The 18,767-nt window shown below is 42.4% G+C and overlaps 1 protein-coding gene and 2 pseudogenes across 1 annotated transcript; all 3 read right to left on the bottom strand.

Annotated features, from left to right (window-relative positions):
- Positions 1–12,525: 12,525 nt before the first annotated feature.
- On the bottom strand, positions 12,526–14,001 carry LOC147456751 (uncharacterized). Its single transcript, XM_086515544.1, has 4 exons — positions 13,917–14,001; positions 13,536–13,841; positions 12,996–13,485; positions 12,526–12,757 (listed from the first exon to the last, which is right to left on the bottom strand). The coding sequence occupies exons 1-4, from the start codon at positions 13,999–14,001 to the stop codon at positions 12,526–12,528; spliced, it is 1,113 nt and encodes a 370-aa protein (XP_086371670.1).
- A 1,116-nt stretch (positions 14,002–15,117) lies between these two features.
- Positions 15,118–15,621, bottom strand: LOC147456752 (uncharacterized; annotated as a pseudogene).
- A 1,313-nt stretch (positions 15,622–16,934) lies between these two features.
- Positions 16,935–17,551, bottom strand: LOC147456753 (uncharacterized; annotated as a pseudogene).
- Between the last annotated feature and the right edge of the window lie 1,216 nt (positions 17,552–18,767).

Here is an 18,767-nt window from a genome sequence, read left to right on the forward strand (position 1 = left end):
AGTTAGGTTAATGCACATAGCCACCATGATAATGGACAAATTACATCAGACACCCTTGTATTATGCTTGGAATTCATAATTAAAAAGGGGGAAAAAATATTCCATTTTTACATTTGACTGTACTCTTGGTATGGGACAAGAGTGGGATCAAATTAGGTGATTTCTTGTGTTCCGAGCCATTTGAGACCGCAAGGTCGAAAGGTACTTGTATGGATAAATACACGTCCTTTGGCTTGCTAGTTGGGCGGGTATTCTATTTGAACCCTTGAATCTCGAGGGGCTTGGAGGATGCTAACCCCCTAAGGCCACTGGGTTTGGATCCCACTAGGTGTGGGGTAACTGGGAGCCAAACTAGGTGGGTGAGCTACAAGGTACCCTGACCAAGGAGCTAGTGGTGGTGGAAGGTTATGAACCTTTCATAGGGGAAGGATGCTCTGGTAGGGGTCTGGAGTATGAAGATCCTGTTTACCTAGAATTGGAAGGAAGGGTACCCATGTATTCCGGTGCGCGTGTGCGTGTACGGAGTGTGTGCAAGAGAAGGGAAGAAGAGAATGGGGAAGGGGGAGATGCACAGGCAGCCACTGTGTGGGTTAGTGGAGAAGAAAGAGAAGAGTCAACTCTTCCTCTTTCTCTCCCTATATTGAATAGGGAAAATAAAGTGTACAAGGGTGGTTTCCCACGGCCGCCTGGCCTACACCCCAACAACCTCCCACTTGAAGGTCATGGTGGCCAATAGTGGCATTAGTATAGTTAGTCTATACAAAATTGATGAAGCATTGCCGAGGCTTCACCGTACACCCATAAGTTCTATACAATGTGTAAATCGCTCCGAGGCTAGGCTCTTTGTGACAGCATCTGCGGGGTTGTCACCAGTGTGAACCTTGACAAGCTCGATACGCTTGCCAGCCAATGCATCTCGTATGACATGGTATCTGACCTCTATGTGTTTCGACTTTGAGTGAAACACTGGATTCTTTGCCAAAGCAATGGCACTCTGACTATCACAATGTAGTACTGGAACCTCGTGAATGCCCAAATCTCCCACTAGACGAGCCAACCATATGGCTTCCTTGCTGGCGTCAGACGCAGCAACATATTCTGCCTCAGTGGTAGATGAAGATGTGCAATCTTGGAGACACGGTCTCCAAGAGATAGCTGCTCCAGCAAACATGAATACATAGCCAGATGTGGATCTTCTACGATCCACGCAACCCGCATAATCCGCATCCGTGTAACCTACAATAGATGCATCACTATTTTCAAAGTGTAAACACTTGCTAGCTGTACCTTTCAAATATTTGAGGATTTTCTTCACTGCTTCCCAATGCTTCTTGCCAGGGTTTTCCATGTACCTACTAACCACTCCCATTGCATGTGCAATGTCTGGTCTTGTGGCTACCATAGCGTACATCAAATTGCCAACTACTGAAGAATATGGTACTTTCGCCATTTCCTCTTTCTCAGCCACTGTCTTGGGAGAGTCTTCCTTGCTAAGTTTTGGAGTATGCTTGCATTGGGGTACTCAATGACTTCCCCCCTTGCATACTAAAACGTTGCAAGACTTTGTGAATGTACTTTTCTTGAGATAATTCAAGAATTCCACGTTTCCTGTCTCTCTTGATGTGCATACCAAGAAACTGATTGGCATCTCCCAAATCCTTCATGGAAAACTGAGCGCTTAGCATCTTTTTCAGCTGATTGATTTCATCAATTGATTTGCCTGCGATAAGCATATCATCTACATACAAGATCAAGATGATTAAAGAACCATCGTTCAATCTTTTTGTGTATAAGCAGTGATCCTCTTGACTTCTAATGTAACCCTGAGACTGCATGAATTTGTCAAATTTTTGATACCATTGCCTTGAACCTTGCTTGAGGCCATAGAGTGTCTTTTTAAGTCTACAAACCAATTCTGACCTCGTTGGTTTTTGGGTTTCACATACAAATCCCTCTAGTTGTTTCATGTAGACATCTTCATCTAGATCCCCGTGAAGAAATGCTGTGTACACATCCATTTGGACAAGTTCCATGTCCTGGATAGCAACCAAGCCAAGCACGGTGCGAAGTGTAGTCATCTTGACTACTGGAGAGAAAATCTCATCAAAATCCATACCTTTTTGCTGCTTGAAACCCTTGGCAACTAGACGAGCCTTGTATCTAGGCTCGGGATCTTCCGCTGTATACTTAATCTTGTATACCCACTTGCAAGGTAAAGCATTTTTTCCTTTTGGTAATTCAACCAAATCCCATGTCTCATTAGCCACAATCGAATTGTATTCTGATTGCATAGCCTGCTCCCACTTAACGCTACCCTCCATTTGTATAGCTTCTTTGTAGCGGGTTGGCTCTCCACTGTCAGTGACCAAAATGTGGTGTATACCCGGCTCAAACCGCTCGGGCGCACGTGATACTCTCTCAGAGCGTCTCAGTGCCTGACTGCTGGACTCCGCTCTCTACGGAGTAATAGTAGTATCTTGCACTTGAGGAGTGGGTGAAACACTACTGAACTGAGTTGGTTCGGAGGCTACATCCTCAAAACGAACACGTCTGTACTCAACATCTTTGATGGGCTTCTTGTGCATTTTTGATTCATTGAAATTCACATGTGAGCTATGAATGACTTTGTTTGATTCTAGGTGCCAGAGACGATATCCACATCTCTCCGTTTGCACCATAGCCAATAAAGATGCATTTGTGTGATCTGGGATCTAACTTCCGACGAAGTTCTTTGGGCACATGTGCATATGATTCACATCCAAATACACGTAAATGCTCATAGCTGGCCTTTTGCCAGTCCATAATTCCTCTGGAATTTTGAAATTCAAAGGAGAACTAGGTGACCTGTTGATGATGTGCAATGCTGTCAGAACAGCTTCCCCCCAAAATTCGGGAGTAAGCTTCGCCATAGACATCATAGAGACAAATCGCTCTTGAATTGTTCGATTCATTCTTTCAGCTATCCCATTTTGTGCAGGTGTGTATGGAGCAGTAAACTGCCGCCGAATGCCTCTTCTAGTGCAAAAATCCTTGAACTCTGTAGAGATGTATTCTCCACCATTGTCCGTTTGAAAAGCTTTGAGCTTTGTTCCTGATTGGTTCTCAACCATGGCGAGGAATTTTTGGAATGTCGAAAAGACTTCCTCCTTACGCTTAAGGAGATACACCCACACCTTTCTCGTACAATCATCTATGAATGTGAGAAAGTAGTTTGCCCCCCCTAGAGTTTTATGTGGCATTGGACCACACAAATCACTATGCACCAAGTCTAGAGGTTTGCCTAGTTTCTTATTCAATGGCAAAGATGTCAATCTAGTCTGTTTTCCATACAGACAATGCTCACACAATGGAAAGTCTCTGTAATCTAACACAGGTAAGTAGCCAAAACGCTGAAGTGTTTTCATTCCCTTTTGGCTAATATGCCCTAGCCGGCTATGCCACAACTCAAGAGACGGCAGCTCGGCAACATAGATAGAGTGTTCGTCGACACTCGAAACAAACAAAGAGTACAGGGATCCGTTTTTATTGCCTTTCATCATGATAAGGTTTTTCTTGCGGATCATCCAAGAACGATTACCAAAAACTGTAGTGTAGCCAAGATCATCCAATTGCCCTATAGAAAGCAAGCTTTTCGTAAGCTGGGGCACATGTCTGACATTCTGTAGCACAAAAGTAGTGCCATTATGCATCTGAAGTTTCACATCACCAATGCCAATAATGTCAAGCTCATAGGAATCACCAAGCTTGACTATTCCATGCATGGATGCATAAGAGGAAGACCACTCTCTATGCGGTGTGACATGAAAACTTGCACCAGAATCAAGGATCCAATTCTGTGCATAACCCTCATCCTGTGCAACCAAAGCATCTGGAGTGAGATCTGAAGTGAAAATGAGAACATATGAGGCATCTGTTGTCACCTCGGCATGAATCTCTGTGGGCATAATGAGCATCACTAGAGGAGGAGCATCCTTTACTGCAGTGGTAGGCATGGGAGACTCAACAATATTGAGCTCCTCTATCTTTACTGTACTTTTTCCTTTGCCAGAATTATCATTTTGCATGTTTTTCTGATCTCTTAGGAAACTGCGACAATCCTTTTTGTAATGACCCTTCTTGTGGCAATAGTAACACTCGACATTTTTGGCATTGCGGTCTCTACTTTGGTTCCTGTGTTTGCTAGGACTACAAGGATTTCGCTCTCTACTTTTGCTTTTGTATTTGTTCCTGTCACGGCCTCTTGGCTTTGTTGAGCTGCCAGCCATATATCATCTCCATGACTAGAATTATCGAGAGATTTACGACGAATCTCTTCAGTGAGCAACGCATCTGTGACAGCATTGAATTCTAACTTGCCATTCGGAGCCGAATTGCTAATGGCTGTGCAAAAGATATCCCATGAACTGGGTAGAGAGCATAATAAGAAGATAGACTTGAGTTCATCGTCAAACTCCTTAAAGCCCTGAGATGTCAGCTGACTGAACAAGGAGTTGAACTCATTTAAATGACTAGAAACTGTGCTACCTTCTTTCATGTTGAGCTTCATAAGCTTTTTCATGAGAAAAACTTTGTTGGATGCACTTTTGCTCTCCCATGCTGAACATAAGCTATCCCAAAGTTCCTTGGTTGTTTTCTTCCCTATGATGGTGAAGAAGACTGACTCGGCTAGATGTAGACGTATCGTAGCCATGGCTTTTGCATCCAAAAGCTCCCATTGAGCTTGTGTATAATCATCATCCTCTGCACTCTCTTTCAACGGTTCTGAGAGCCCTTTGTTTATCAAAACATCTTTCATGCGCTCTTTCCACATGGTGAAGTTGCTACCGTCGAACTTCCGAATGAAATACTCCTCCTTTTCTGAAGAAGAAGCCATCACTGATAAGAGGGTTTGAGAGGTTCCACACTATGGCGAGAAGCTGTAGAAATTTGGACAGAGTAACCTTTGTATCGGGAGTAAAATCTCAACCGAAATAGACTTGAAAGTGCCAACAATGGAAGTCACAACTCGCGGAAAGTAAATCCGGCAGAGTTTCCTTTGTATGAGGAGTCAAAACTCAACTCAAAATGCATATAAATGTGCCAACTGCACTAACTGGGCATCTACTGCACAAAACCACTGCTATGTAAGTTCCAACTCGGCGTCAAAAGCATAAATAACCGTCCAGATACATATCCTATGGCGAGGGTACCGTAAAGGGGAACTCCAGCTACCTGTATCACCGAAGGTGTCTCAACATTCGAGCACACCCCAGCTCAAAGAAAACCTCACGCTATCGACCCTCCAAAAGGCTAATGCAGACACAAATGGACTAGCCACAGTCTCAGAAAGGGCTCTTCCGGTCCGAGTCTCAGAAACGGCCGAAAAGAACTGCCAAAATAGCCAAAAATGGCTCCACACGGAGTACAGTGGGCAGTGTCCGCAACTCAACGTACATGAGTAAAATCGCGCTCAAACAGGCGCCAAGAACTGCTGTATGCAGTGAAAGTGATCCTTGCGGGGATATCTGCTCTCAAAAGAGCTCAGTAGCACTATGTGTGCTCACACAACAAAATGCATCTGTCAACGCATGTGTCCGCAAAGAATCTGCTGTCGAAATGACTTCCAAATCTCCTATGAAAGCGCTGTGTCTGGTAATCTGGAGAATCTATGAGTGAATGGGCTGAAAAACCCCCCTGTAGCCTGTAACCTGCGTGTCGGTGTCGCTATGTGCCGATTTCTGCCACCGGCAAAAATATGCTAGTCGAATAGCCGCCAAAGGTGTCGTATCCGAAAACTATGTCGTACAGGGCGATCGGTGCGCTCGGTGCCAATGCCGGGTGTCACTCCTCTATGACAGAGGTACCTCACCCGCGCATGTCGCAAGCTCGATCGTCGATCGTGGGAACGTGCTCATCTGGGGAAGCGCCCGGTGTGGGTCGGATGTCGGAAATCCGCCGCAATGTGGAGTGTCGAGCCGGTGCGCATGAGCGGTGTCGATGTCGATGTCGCCTTCCGCCGCCGGGCGGAAGTGGCTAGCCGAATAGCCGTAAAACGCCAATGCTCGAACGATCAATACCGAGTCGGATCGGTATCGATTGCAGATTTTGCTCGATCTACAAAAATTGTCTCAAATTTGTCGGACTCGGTCGCTTGTGCTCGCTCGCAAGCACGGTGTCAAGCTCTCCTTTTTTGTCTCTGTCACTCTCTCTTTCAGTCACTTGCTGTCGATTTCTCACAGCTCAAGAGTCGGGATCCAAGGGTTTGGAAAGGAGAGGGGCGGTCGGAGAGTTGGGTTTGAAGGTCAAGCCTTGCATGGGGTGTGCACCCACCCTCGCAGACAAAACATGTTTGTGTCAAAAAAGTTTTTTTTTTTTAAATCAAATTTTTTCAATAGCTCTCTCGATTTTTGCAGACGAGTGTGTTATGTGTGTGTGTGTGTGTGTGTGAGGATATCCTTACGGCGCCTGCTCCTCCACCACAGCACTGCCTTGTGTGCTCCTGCATCTTGCGGTGCTTCCGACTGCTCAATTCGATACTACCCACAACCCACAGCCCGAGTGTGTGTGTGTGTGTGTGTGTGTGTGTGTGTGTGTGTTCAACACACCACCACACATTGCATAGAGCGATTTGCAACGGTCTTGAGATGCAACTAGATCTGCAGCAATCTTTCGACAAGAATTGGTTGGCGCTCTTGTGAGCCCGAGTCCCCCGCTTTAATTCAAGCTCCAATTCTGATTGTACTTTGCTGCAGAAAGCTTTATACCAATTGCCTTGCTTCTTGCTCGTTTCCTGCTACTGCTGCCTTTGACTGGCTGCCCCTACGCACACACTCCACGATTGTCCTCAGCTGCAATAGGCTGCTTGTGAAGCTGCTAATTGCTCTCGAGTGCTCGAGTTTGCAATGCCTTGCTTGCACACGGGCCTACTCGAAGTCCCCCCAAGCTCTCGGCTCAGCCCCGATTTGCTCTTCTTTCTCCCTGCTTCATGCTCTACTATCTATACAGCGATTTTCTTCCTCTTCGAGGCTTTCCCAAGCTAGTACTCAATTTTTCTTTCGACGAGTTGCTCGGTGTCCCAAATCTCCAAGCTTTGCACTATTCTCAACAGACTGCCTCTGATGTCGATTTCCTGCTATGCAGAGCTTTCCAAGCATTCAAAGATTCCTCTCAACAAGGAGAGCTACACACACGGGTAGTCGGGGCTCGGGATCGGGGTGCCTTGATACCATTTGATGGCTCCGATTTGCCTGCAGAAGCTGCAAAGCTTCCCAAAGCTCTCACTCCTTGCTGTCCTTTGCTCGGCTTCAAAGCCTTCGATTTCCTTGCTTCTCCAAGCCAAGCTCGCAATTTCGGATCTGTTGCACACTGCCAAGCTCAAGCTTGAGCTCCGAGCTCCGCCATAGCCGGCGAGCTCTGTCGCTTCCGAGTCGATTGTCGGAGAGCGGTCGCGCGTACGATTCGCTGCCGTAGCTCTGATACCAATTGATGAGTGCGCGTGTGCGTGTACGGAGTGTGTGCAAGAGAAGGGAAGAAGAGAATGGGGAAGGGGGAGATGCACAGGCAGCCACTGTGTGGGTTAGTGGAGAAGAAAGAGAAGAGTCAACTCTTCCTCTTTCTCTCCCTATATTGAATAGGGAAAATAAAGTGTACAAGGGTGATTTCCCACGGCCACCTGGCCTACACCCCAACATTACGGATGCTATGGAGGAGAGTCCCACATAACTTGGATTCTTTCTAGTTGCTATCAAAGTAATCCATTGCTATATTCATGATTTCGGGCTCCTCAACCACGCAGCTTGCGTGTAGCACACTCTCCACAGTCTCTTGGTTTGGTTGGATAAGGCCATTTATATTAATGTCGATGTCGATTTTGCTATAGCAAAGATTTGAAGGAGACATGATGAAAGGCAAGTCCCCCACTTTTGCCATGAATTCATTGTAAGATTGTGTTCTCATGGCACGGTCATAGGTGGCGGACCAAAAGGAAGTACTTGTGTGGGGAAGCCCCTTGCAAGGGGAGAATTTCTTAGAATTGGAACTTGGGATATCTGAAAATGAAAAATTGTCATACACAAGGGGTGTGGAAATGAAAATCAGCAAACAATGCACAAGGGGTGTGGAAATGAAAATCAGCAAACAATGCACAAGGGCTGAAGGTTGAAGAAACTTATGTTTTACCATTAAGTGTTACCTTTACAGTGCATATTTTTCGTGCATAAGCCTTTCCAGTTGAAATGCATGCATGCGTTCTCTGTTCTCTTCATGGATGCTCAGCTCCTTGCCTTCAAATAAAAGTATCTTGTTGTGTGTATGAGAGAGAGAGAGAGAGAGAGAGAGAGAGAGAGAGAGAGAGGGAGGGAAAGAGAGAGCTAAGGGAGTTGAGCACAGCACACACACACACACACACACACACACACACACACACACAGAGAGAGAGAGAGAGATAAGGGAGATGAGCACAGCACACACAGAAACAGAGAGAGAGAGAGAGAGAGCGATTTGTTGACGTGTAGAAGAAAGGTCTGTCGAGGTGGCAATAAATTTTCCACGTTTTCCACGTCTAGTTAGAGTTCTCTCTCTCCGTCTGGGACCATGCACGCACGTATCAATAGTTACATAGAAGCATCATTCCTCTCTCTCTCTCTCTCTCTCTCTCTCTCTCTCTCTCTCTCTCTCTCTCTCTCTCTCTCTCTCTCTCTCTCTCTCAACCCTAACGACCCTCAACATCACGACCTTTGGCGCTAGTCAAATCCCATTATGTAGAAAAATGTCTTAACAGTTCTTGTGAATGTATGAACTTGTTTAAAGATATGATAAATCATTTTAGTCCATGTCCTCTATCTTGTGATCTCTCTTTCCACTCTCTCTCTCTCTCTCTCTCTCTCTCTCTCTCTCTCTCTCTCTCGCAACACAAAGATTTCAAATCATGGAGACTAAAAGGATAAACAATACAAATGTTTCACATCTATCACATCACATTAAAGAAAACATCACTATCTCGTAATTTTTGTCTCTCGTGTCCCCTGCACCTCGGCCTCCCCTCCCCCTCTCTCTAACAACACACATTCTCATTCCACAATAGTATAACCATCAACAAATAATTGAATAAAAAGTGAAGTAAAATTGATTCTATACCAATTCTCTTGATAGCAAAAAGTAGAGGCATAAACATGGCTCTCGGAAGACACACACACAATAAGCTCTATCACATTACATTAAAAAACATCATCTCTCTCGCTTTCCTCTCCTTGTCCCTCACACCCCCCCTCCCTCTCTTTCAATTCAAATTCCCATTCCAAAATACTATAATGGGTACGAATCATAAACAATAATTGAATAAAGTAAAAATGATTTTGTATACAAAAACTAGGGGCATATACATGATGGCTCTTGGAAGACTCACACACATATATGCTCATTATGAGCTCTTATCACATTACATAAAAAGCATTTTCTCTCTATCCTTGCTTATATATACACACATACACACAATGCGCCATTTTGACCTCCTAGTAACTTGTATAGTCATAACCCACCAATGTCATCCCAATAGGCAGTCCAATCATAGGAGCGCAAATTTCCTATAAATAGGCCCTGAACCACACTTAAAAAGTTTCATAGCTTGAATCCAACAACAAGCTCGAAGGTGTGCGTATATGTATATGTTGTGTGTGTGTGTATATATATATATATATATATATATGATATATATATATATATATATATATATATATATATATATATATGTGTATATACATACATATATGTATATATATGTATGTATAGATATATACACACACACACACACCACACACACATATATATATATAAAATATAATAATAATAAGAGAGAGAGAGAGAGAGAGAGAGAGAGAGATCTCAAATCCATCAAGCATAGTATGGACTATATTCTATAACATCCTCACTCACATCATGAGTGACTGGCATAAAACTTTGTAGCGAGATGCTCTCATATGCTCTACATGCCATTATGGCTAAATAAGCTACCTACATGAATCTAAGATCATGCCAAAATTCATCTTTTTGGGAACATGCATGTTATATACTCATGATGGTAGTCTTCCACAAGACTAATTAAGTATGCATAGTATGGACTAAATACTACTATATCCCCACTAAATTCATGCACACTGGATATATGCATAGTATGGACTGATACTACAATATCCCCATTACTAAATTCATGTCAATTGGATATACACATAGGTTTCTCTATCTATATAAATTTTTAGTTATTCATCAATTTCTCTCTCGATCAATCACCTTTTTATCTATACTTAGAAAAACATCTAGCCATCATATGGTCGATCTATCTACCTATGTATGTATTTGTCTACGATACATCATAATAGTGCTTTGGATAGTTAACTAGAGATCTACCTAGCTCCCTATCTATCTATTTATATATTTACCCATTCATATCTCTATGCATCTATTAATTAGTAGAGAGGTTTTCCATCTATCTACCTAGCTAAAATATTATCTACAATTTATTCATTCTATTAGATCAATCTATGTTTTCTTTTTAAATCTAATATATATTAGCTTGATCAATATATCTATATCGATATCAATTATATATTATCCATTCAATGCATGTGTTTATTTATCTTCTTTAAGGAAGAAAATTAATTTTTGTTATATTATACTATATATTAATACTCGATGTTATATTTATTCTTTAAGGTTTATTTTATTCGGTATATTAAAGGATCACTTCACTGAAACATACATAATGAGCATATTTGGACCATACAAAGTGTGAAGATTATGTATATTCATCGCATTATCCATGTATGTATGGATAATGATTTTTATATATCTATCGATCTCTGTTTTCTTCTACTGTCTATCTATATGGTTGTCTATCTAATTATCAATATATCCACTTACCTACCTATGTCTATCTATATATTTGTCTCTACCTATTCATATGCCTATCTATCTATAAGTCTACCTCATCTACCTACCTAGCTTTCCATCTATCTATCAATATTTTTTCGTCTATCCATCCATAGTCCATCTATTGTCTATAGCTTTAAGAACTATCTAAATCCATCCAGAGTCCATCCACTGTCTATAGCTTTAAGAACTATCTATTACCCGACTTTTTTTGCACTTTCCAATAGGCCAAAAACCAAACCAAAACCAAACCACATAAGGAGAACCTCCTAAAAAGTTAGGAATTTACACCAACACACAACCATCTTTTTCTCTATTCATAATGTTTTGCTTTGCTTGCTGTCTCTCTCTCTAGAGATGAATTGAAAGGTTATATACGTCCAACTCTTCCCGTGTGTGTGATGCATTTTTACCACTTGCACTTGTGATTTATCTCGAGCCAGCAACATTGATTGTGGGCAGCAGTACAAGTGGCACGGGCTTCGAGCTCCCCCAGCTTGCACTTAAGTCTAGACACTGGGCATGGGCAGCTTATTCTCGTTGTTGGGCTACTTCATTACACACCCAAACCACTACATGTGTGGGCCACATGCAGAACCTACATACGTGTGCTTGCATACGCATTAGCACAAATATGCATGCACCCACACATACATGTGTCCATATGAATTCAAAAGACAAGATAGAAGGGGCAAAACAACAATAGAGGAATTATTATAACATTTGTGCATGCTGTGCATATCAATGAAAAGAAAGTTTTGCTTATAACATTACCCTATTTTGTTATGTGTTGCTCACTTTCATGTTTAAATACTCACATTTAAATGTGTAGCACCATAGCAGCAAACAAAAATTAAAATTTAAACTAAGTTAGCATGTTTCAAGATACTCCATTTGCTTAATGCCTACAATAAGCTTGGTATGAAAGTTAAATTCAGCCCCAAGACATAGAGATGTTGGAACGCTAACATGCCTCTCAAGACAAAGATTAGAAGGCAATCACTGGTTACTATGTCAGAGGCGGACCGTTCACAAGTGCAAGGCTTAACCGCCAACTGTGCATCACAATCCTAGCTGAGAGAGGGGCTCAGGAGAGCGGGCATCCATTGCAGACAGCTGCCTTCCATCAGGATGCGTTCGCACGGACAATTGGTAAAGAAACATTCCTAAACCACAACAACTTGAACAACCCTCTGTAACTCTCCTCTCTCTCTCTTCTCAACTCACCACACACACCACACACCAAACAACCAACACAGAGAAATAAGTTTTATCAAGAAATAAATGCAGGATAAGAAATAAAAATATACAAGGATAAGCATTATCAAGAAATAAATGTAGTATCAACAAATCCAAAAATACAAATACTCTATCAAGTACTATCAGGCAATAAATGCACACATCCAAACAAACAAACGCATAACACACGTACAACAAATAGAGAGGGATATATATTCAACCTGTTAAACATGTCACATGTGCCAATCACCAAGTGCACACCTCTTGCTCCGACCCATACCAAACATAAGTCTCTTCCTTCAACATTTTCTCCCTCAACTGCCACCGCTGCTTATAGTCTTCATCCTTCAAGTCGAACACACAATCACCCAGAAATGAGTCTCATCAAGCCATCAAACAACGTGCGTACCCCTTCAACTTCCCATTACCATATTCAACCTTGGGCAAAGAAAACCATTGGGAGCTCAAGTAGTAGGTGCCAACGAGCATAGGGCCATCCGCATAACTTGCCTGTCGATCGTCACGATAATTCTTCCTGTAAAATTCAGTGCCCTTCTTGAATTTCACCTGTAGTTCTTCAACATCCGGTCTCTTCATGCCTGTGATTCCCTGGTGCCTTTTAAACTCAGCCATATAGAATTCATATCAATCCTCCCATCTCTAATCTGCACATACCCTTCTGGAACAAGAATCCCATACGACCACGTGGACGAGGTCATAACCAAGACATACATAAATCTACCATGCCCCCTTGACAAGTTAACCATAGCATGCTTAACTGCATAAAAACCAACTTGAAATCGAGCATTCCATTTATGTTTGTCTTCGAGAAACATGCGTTCCAACACACATACAACTCTGTCTGGATTGAAGATGATATTAGACTTGGAGGCAGCCTTCTCCCGCGGTCTGTTGCCACATCAGCATCCTCTTGCAAGTCACCCAACAACTCAGCAGCTTCCTCTGGAAAGAGAGACAGTCCCTGATTATCACCATCAGACCGACTGGTCCCAAATGGTTCGTGTACATCCTCCGTGTCTGGATTAATGTAGCATCCTAAATTCTCCTCATCGTCGACCTTCCTTTTCTTGCTCCCTACCATCAGTTCCTCATAAGACCACTTCCGCTTCAACCCAGCACAGCGTTGATTGTGAATTTCCACGTCCTTCCTGGAGGGTTTTGTGAACTTCCACACACCATCCAAAAATGCAAAATGCACAGGAAATGCTTGCCGCTCAGTTTCTGCCTTGCAATATGCATGTTCTGCTTCCTGGAATTTATTAAACCATCTCCACCTAGCCTGAGCTATTTCCTTTTCATCCAGAACATTCCCCTCGAACTTGTCTTGAACGGGAAAGTGGCATCCCACAAGAACATCAACAATCTCCACTAACGGGAAGTTGGCAGCAAACAAATCTTTGTGGAAGAAATTGGAGCAATCTTTGCTGGATCTGTGACTCTCCACTTCTTCCTCTTGATGCTTGCAGAGGTAGAAGTTAAATGACTACGAAGCGAAGATACAGAACCGTGTTCCTTCTCTGCATTCGGTTCCTTCTTTGGATCCACTCCTGGAATCTCCTCCTCTCCTTCCTTTGGGACATCCGCTTTGTCAGACTTTTTCTTCAGACGCAACACTCGATCTTGAAGATCCCGCACATTCCTAGACTTTGGCAGACCAGATCTTGTGAGTAAATCTTGAACTGCAAGCCAGAAGCATCAAATAAGCAGCCAGGAAAACACATCCAGTGAGGGAAAAGCAGTAGGAAAATACGTACGCTGCTTTTTTTTCAGACGTTGCATGCCCTCCTCCATGAGATTTCCCAAATCAGGCTTCATTCGATAAGGAAAGCACGTCGCCATGCTAACTGCGCTCGATCGCGCTACACAGAACGAGAGAGAGGATGTTAGGGTTTGATGCCTTTTGTGATGTAGGGTTAGGCTACACTCACTCACTGTGGGCGTAGAACATGGGACAACCCATCATCATCATCATGAACCACCAAAATTTGCTCGGCCTCAAATTTTTATTCTTGCCCCCGACCATGAAATTATAAGAAGCACATGCAAATTAGTCGCAACTTGCTATGGGAAAACTCGGCTATAATGAAGCCTAGCATGAAGGGAAGTAGCAAATAGAAAGAATCAGTATAGAAAATAAGTAGTTGTTGATAGGGCAAAGGTACCACTAAAGATAGATTAATACGCATGTAGTTGTTGGCATTATGTGAGAACGATCTACATTGTAATGCAATATCACCTCAACCGGTTCATCTACGTGCGTAGCACCCTTGCAAGGTTTTTCCAATGCTTGTACAACGCCCACATGTCACACTTCTAAGGATAAATACGAATAGTTTATGGTAGTTGTCCAGCATCATGCGCCATGATGTGCAAAAATATATCCACCCACAGACCCTCGGATCAACGTTTTCTCAAATATAAATCCACCGCACATGTAGGCAAAACCAACCTTAACCCATGTGTGTACACATCTTTAGATATTGTTTTAGCGAGAAATAACCAATTCATGTGCACATGGAATGGAAGTACACAAATCATTTCGTCACTATGGGTGTAGAAAATGGGGCAACAACCCATCATCATCATCATAAACTGCCCAAATTTTCTCGGCCTCAAATATTTTTCTTCTTGCCCCGACCATGAAGTTCTCAAAAGTTGTTGCTTCCTGCGCATGTAAATTAGTAGCAGTTTGCTATGGGAAAACTCAGCCACCATAATGAAGACTAGCACTACTAAGGGAAGTAGCAAATATATAAGATTAGAACAACAAATAAGTACTTGATAGGGCAATTACATATCTTTGTATACATATGTGAGTTTTTTCATATATAGATACTTGAAGACTCTTGGTTTGTCATGCTTCTTTCCTTGATGGGAAAATAGCATTTGGAATTGGCCTCCTTGTTTATCTTCATACAAGCATTGAATGCTTGTTGAAGCGTTGGTTTGGAAGCTTCATTTAATCATGTATTCTGAAAGAGGCTCCATGCGACTATCAGGCATTATAGTTCTTCCATTGTGTGAGGCTTCCTGATGAATGTTTGAGCCTTCCAATGTTGGCATTCATTGAACTTGACCAGCTCCTGACTTAAGAGATCTTGTTGTTTCAGCCTTCGTACCCTCCCCTGGATACCTTGTACATCTTGTGTGGTCACCTTGCTTGATGGTTTGTGGTAGCATCTTGGGATCAAAGCCAGGTGGGTGGCTAAGAGTAGGCTTTAATGCTTGTGGCCCATTGAGGCCGACTATCTCGCTTGGATATGGCATTTTCTTTGGTGTATTCGCCCTAGGAGTTCTTGAAATAAATAAAGCTTGATAGTTACTAGGATTCATACGAGATACGAATGGAAACCAACCCTTTGCCTCTTCTTCTGATAGATCTGGTGGGGGAATGGGCCTGTAGAAATTCTTAGTTTGATCTTGATAAAAGATTTTCTTGCTTTCTGGGTCCTCATACATCCTTAAGAGTGGGGTTCCACTATTATAGTATATGGAGGATTTTGATGAAACTTTTCAAATGTAATCCCCATGGCAGTTCTAAAAAATTTAATGTTGCTTTCGATGTTTGGTGATCGAAATACAGCATTTGTATCTAATAGAATAGGCATGTATGTTGAATTGGATTCCCCAGAACTCAACATTATGTGTTGTTGACTTTGGACACTGGATTCTCTTGAACCTGAGATTACTTAGATAGTACGAACTAGTACTATACTACAATCTTGAAAACCATTTTGTTTTCATTGTGGTCCCTATTCAAGCTCTCATCATCCGATGCTCTACTTATCCACCTATGAATCCTTGAGTTGAGACCCATGAAGGAACCTCAGATTCGTCTCCTGTTGAGATGGCCTCTATTCCTTCTATTGGTGTCCTTGCCACATCTCGATAGGAGTGATCAATCGGGTTAATGCAAGTGATGGCCTTTGGTTGCCGTAGGTAGATGTAGTTGGATCCCCAATCCTGAATCATTTTTAGTTGCCGCATGAACGGACGTCCAAGAATGATGTCATAATTTGGGTTCTTCCCAAAATCTACTACTGCAAATGTATGCTCGTACTCCACTCCACATGAGGTGAGAATGACTTTCTCTAGGAGTCCAATAGGTTTCCCAATGTATCCATCAGCCAACTATAACTTTATGTATGTTTGCTTTAAAGCTGGTCTTTCCCGAGTTTCCCACATCTTTTTTGTGGCAATTGCAACTCCTACTCCACAATCTAGGATAGATAAATTGCTATGCCCTGGGTATTCTACTGGTAGGGTGGTGTTTCCATCATTTCCCTCATAATATTCTCCTTCTTTGTTTAGTGGTACTAGCTCAATCGATTGCTTTTGCCCTTCCCTAGCCGACTGTTGTTTTTCATTCTATCTCTTTTTGCTTCTAGCTCTTCTGTCCCTTCCTTCCTTCCAACTATTTTTGTGGCTCCTATTGCTCTTACTAAGGACATTGCCTTGTTCTCCTGTATGGTGCTCCTTGGCGTTGGCCTGAGCACTAGTTATTCCTGAATAGACACAACTTGTTCTGTTTTTGATGCTCCTAATGGCATGTGAAGTGTTGGTGAATGAATTGGTTTGTTGGCCCTCTATTGGTCGAATGACCACTCGTGGCATGCATGTTTCCTGAACCAATCAGTTTGGATTCACCGGAGATACTGCGTCTAGTCGTTTTTGATGACAAGACCTAGCACCTAGTGATGTAGTTTTTGATTGCGACAAACTAATAGTTTCTTTTGAAGTGCTTGCCTCCCCTCCTCGGTTAAAAGACCTTCCTAGGTGTTTGAAGTCTCCCCGCCTCGGTTAAAAGACCTTCCTAGGTGTTTGAAGTCAGATAAGAGATCCCACTCTTGGCCAAAGGTATCCTTGAGGATTATGGATTTGTGAAAGCTCTCACTCCTATTGAAGAAGACGTAAAGCACCTTTTCATCAGTCAGGCCGTGCTTCAATGGGTTCTTTCTGTGATAGAAGAACTCACTCCCTGAGTCATTCCTCTTGTATAAGGCTCTATTGTCATCATCTATGAGACTCTTTTTGTTACTACCAAATTAATCATCTTGAGGTTTGGTTGGACTGACCTGGATGGTACTTCGTCTACATAGTGCACTTCCCTCGATACTATCCGGCCCAACACATCTACTGCATCAGGGTTATCTGCGAATAGATATGACACTCCGTCTCTACCCATGTATCGATCTCCCTGGTAGTTCACCAATAGTGCTAGATCAAAATGAGAGTGGGAATCCTCGATCTTGACCACGTAGTGATTCGTACAATCCTTGCAGATCTTAGCACCATACATGTTTTCTCGTGAAAATGTGATCTTGACATTATAGTCCAATTTGAAGCTATGGGATCTTGAAAGGTTAGATGCTGTGGTGGCCATGCCCATGCTTGGCGGGCTTCGTAAGCAACACTCTCTTGGTGGTGGTCATGCCTATTTTGGATTGTTTCCTATTTTGGGCAGTTTCCTATTTTGGGTTGTTTAGAGGCCATTTTGGTCAATTTTTCTGGGAGATTTTCAAAATTATTTGACCTTACCCAAAGTTGTCTAGAACTCCTTTTGAAGACAGTAGATCACTACTACACGAAAAAATAGCGCACTTTTTTCGGACAAAATTGCCCGGATTTTCGTCAGTTTCCCATAGTGAATTCACTATGCGAAAATCGTCCTGGGACTAGAATTTTGACTATGGGTGTCATCCCACTTGTAACGATGCGAAACTTATACTCCCCAAATTTGGCACCAATGACCGAGAAAAAGGCTCCATACTCGTTTTTTTTTTTTTTGAACCTCTTCTCTTTCCCCAATGCTTGCAAGACTAGCAGTAGTAAATGCACCTGTATGTGTATGACAAGGAATTGCGATTCCTTATTTGACTAGATTCACAAGATTGCTGATAACTTGAGCTCCGGAAGGAATTTTGATGATTCGTAAAGATCGTTAAAATCCTGGGACCATACTCTACAAGGCTAGCACAAAAAGTTTATAGCAGTATGAAGGATGGTAAGGAATCGCGATTCCTTACCTGACACACAATGATATGTTTTGGTTTTTCAGATATGTTAAGCACATTCAGTAGAGCTCAAAAAGTATGTTGCCCACCAAAAGTGGATTCTGAAAGCATATTAGAACATGCAATCTGTGCTATTTCAGAGACAGGATGATAGAATGATGACCACATGAGTTTCAAATGTCACATTTATGAACTAACAACACCAGTGTGCTCAGTAAACATAGGACAACCCATCCATGATAGAATATCTGACACACAGTGACATGTTTTGAAAAGCTAGGTGTATTAGACACATACAACAGAGTACAATGGGTATGTTTTCATCAAAACTTGGAATTTGTAAACTCCTAGAATAGTCAATATGTGTTATTTTAGCTGCTGAGATGCTAAAATGATGACCACTTACCACAATTTAAAACTCCAAAAATTATGAACCAATTTGGTCAGTATGCTCCTTAGACATAGCCCAGCACAGTCATGCAGAAAAGTATGGTAGTATGTAGAATGGTAAGAGATCGCGATCTCTTACCTGACACACAGTGACACTGTTTGATTTGCCAGTGTTGTTATACACATGTAGTAGAGTCTCCT

This window comes from Adiantum capillus-veneris, chromosome 6 (assembly GCF_014529385.1).
Source record: "Adiantum capillus-veneris isolate H3 chromosome 6, ASM1452938v2, whole genome shotgun sequence".
In the NCBI taxonomy this organism is placed as follows: Eukaryota; Viridiplantae; Streptophyta; class Polypodiopsida; order Polypodiales; family Pteridaceae; genus Adiantum; species Adiantum capillus-veneris.

What these genes read in the sequence shown, in the direction of transcription:
- LOC147456751 (XM_086515544.1), bottom strand. Translation starts at nt 14,001, where the DNA reads ATGGCGACGTGCTTTCCTTATCGAATGAAGCCTGATTTGGGAAATCTC. An exon ending in ACGTCTGAAAAAAAAGCAGC is followed by an intron (nt 13,842 to 13,916) that starts GTACGTATTTTC and finishes TCTGGCTTGCAG; the next exon opens with TTCAAGATTTACTCACAAGA. An exon ending in TCTTCAATCCAGACAGAGTT is followed by an intron (nt 12,758 to 12,995) that starts GTATGTGTGTTG and finishes TGAGTTTAAAAG; the next exon opens with GCACCAGGGAATCACAGGCA.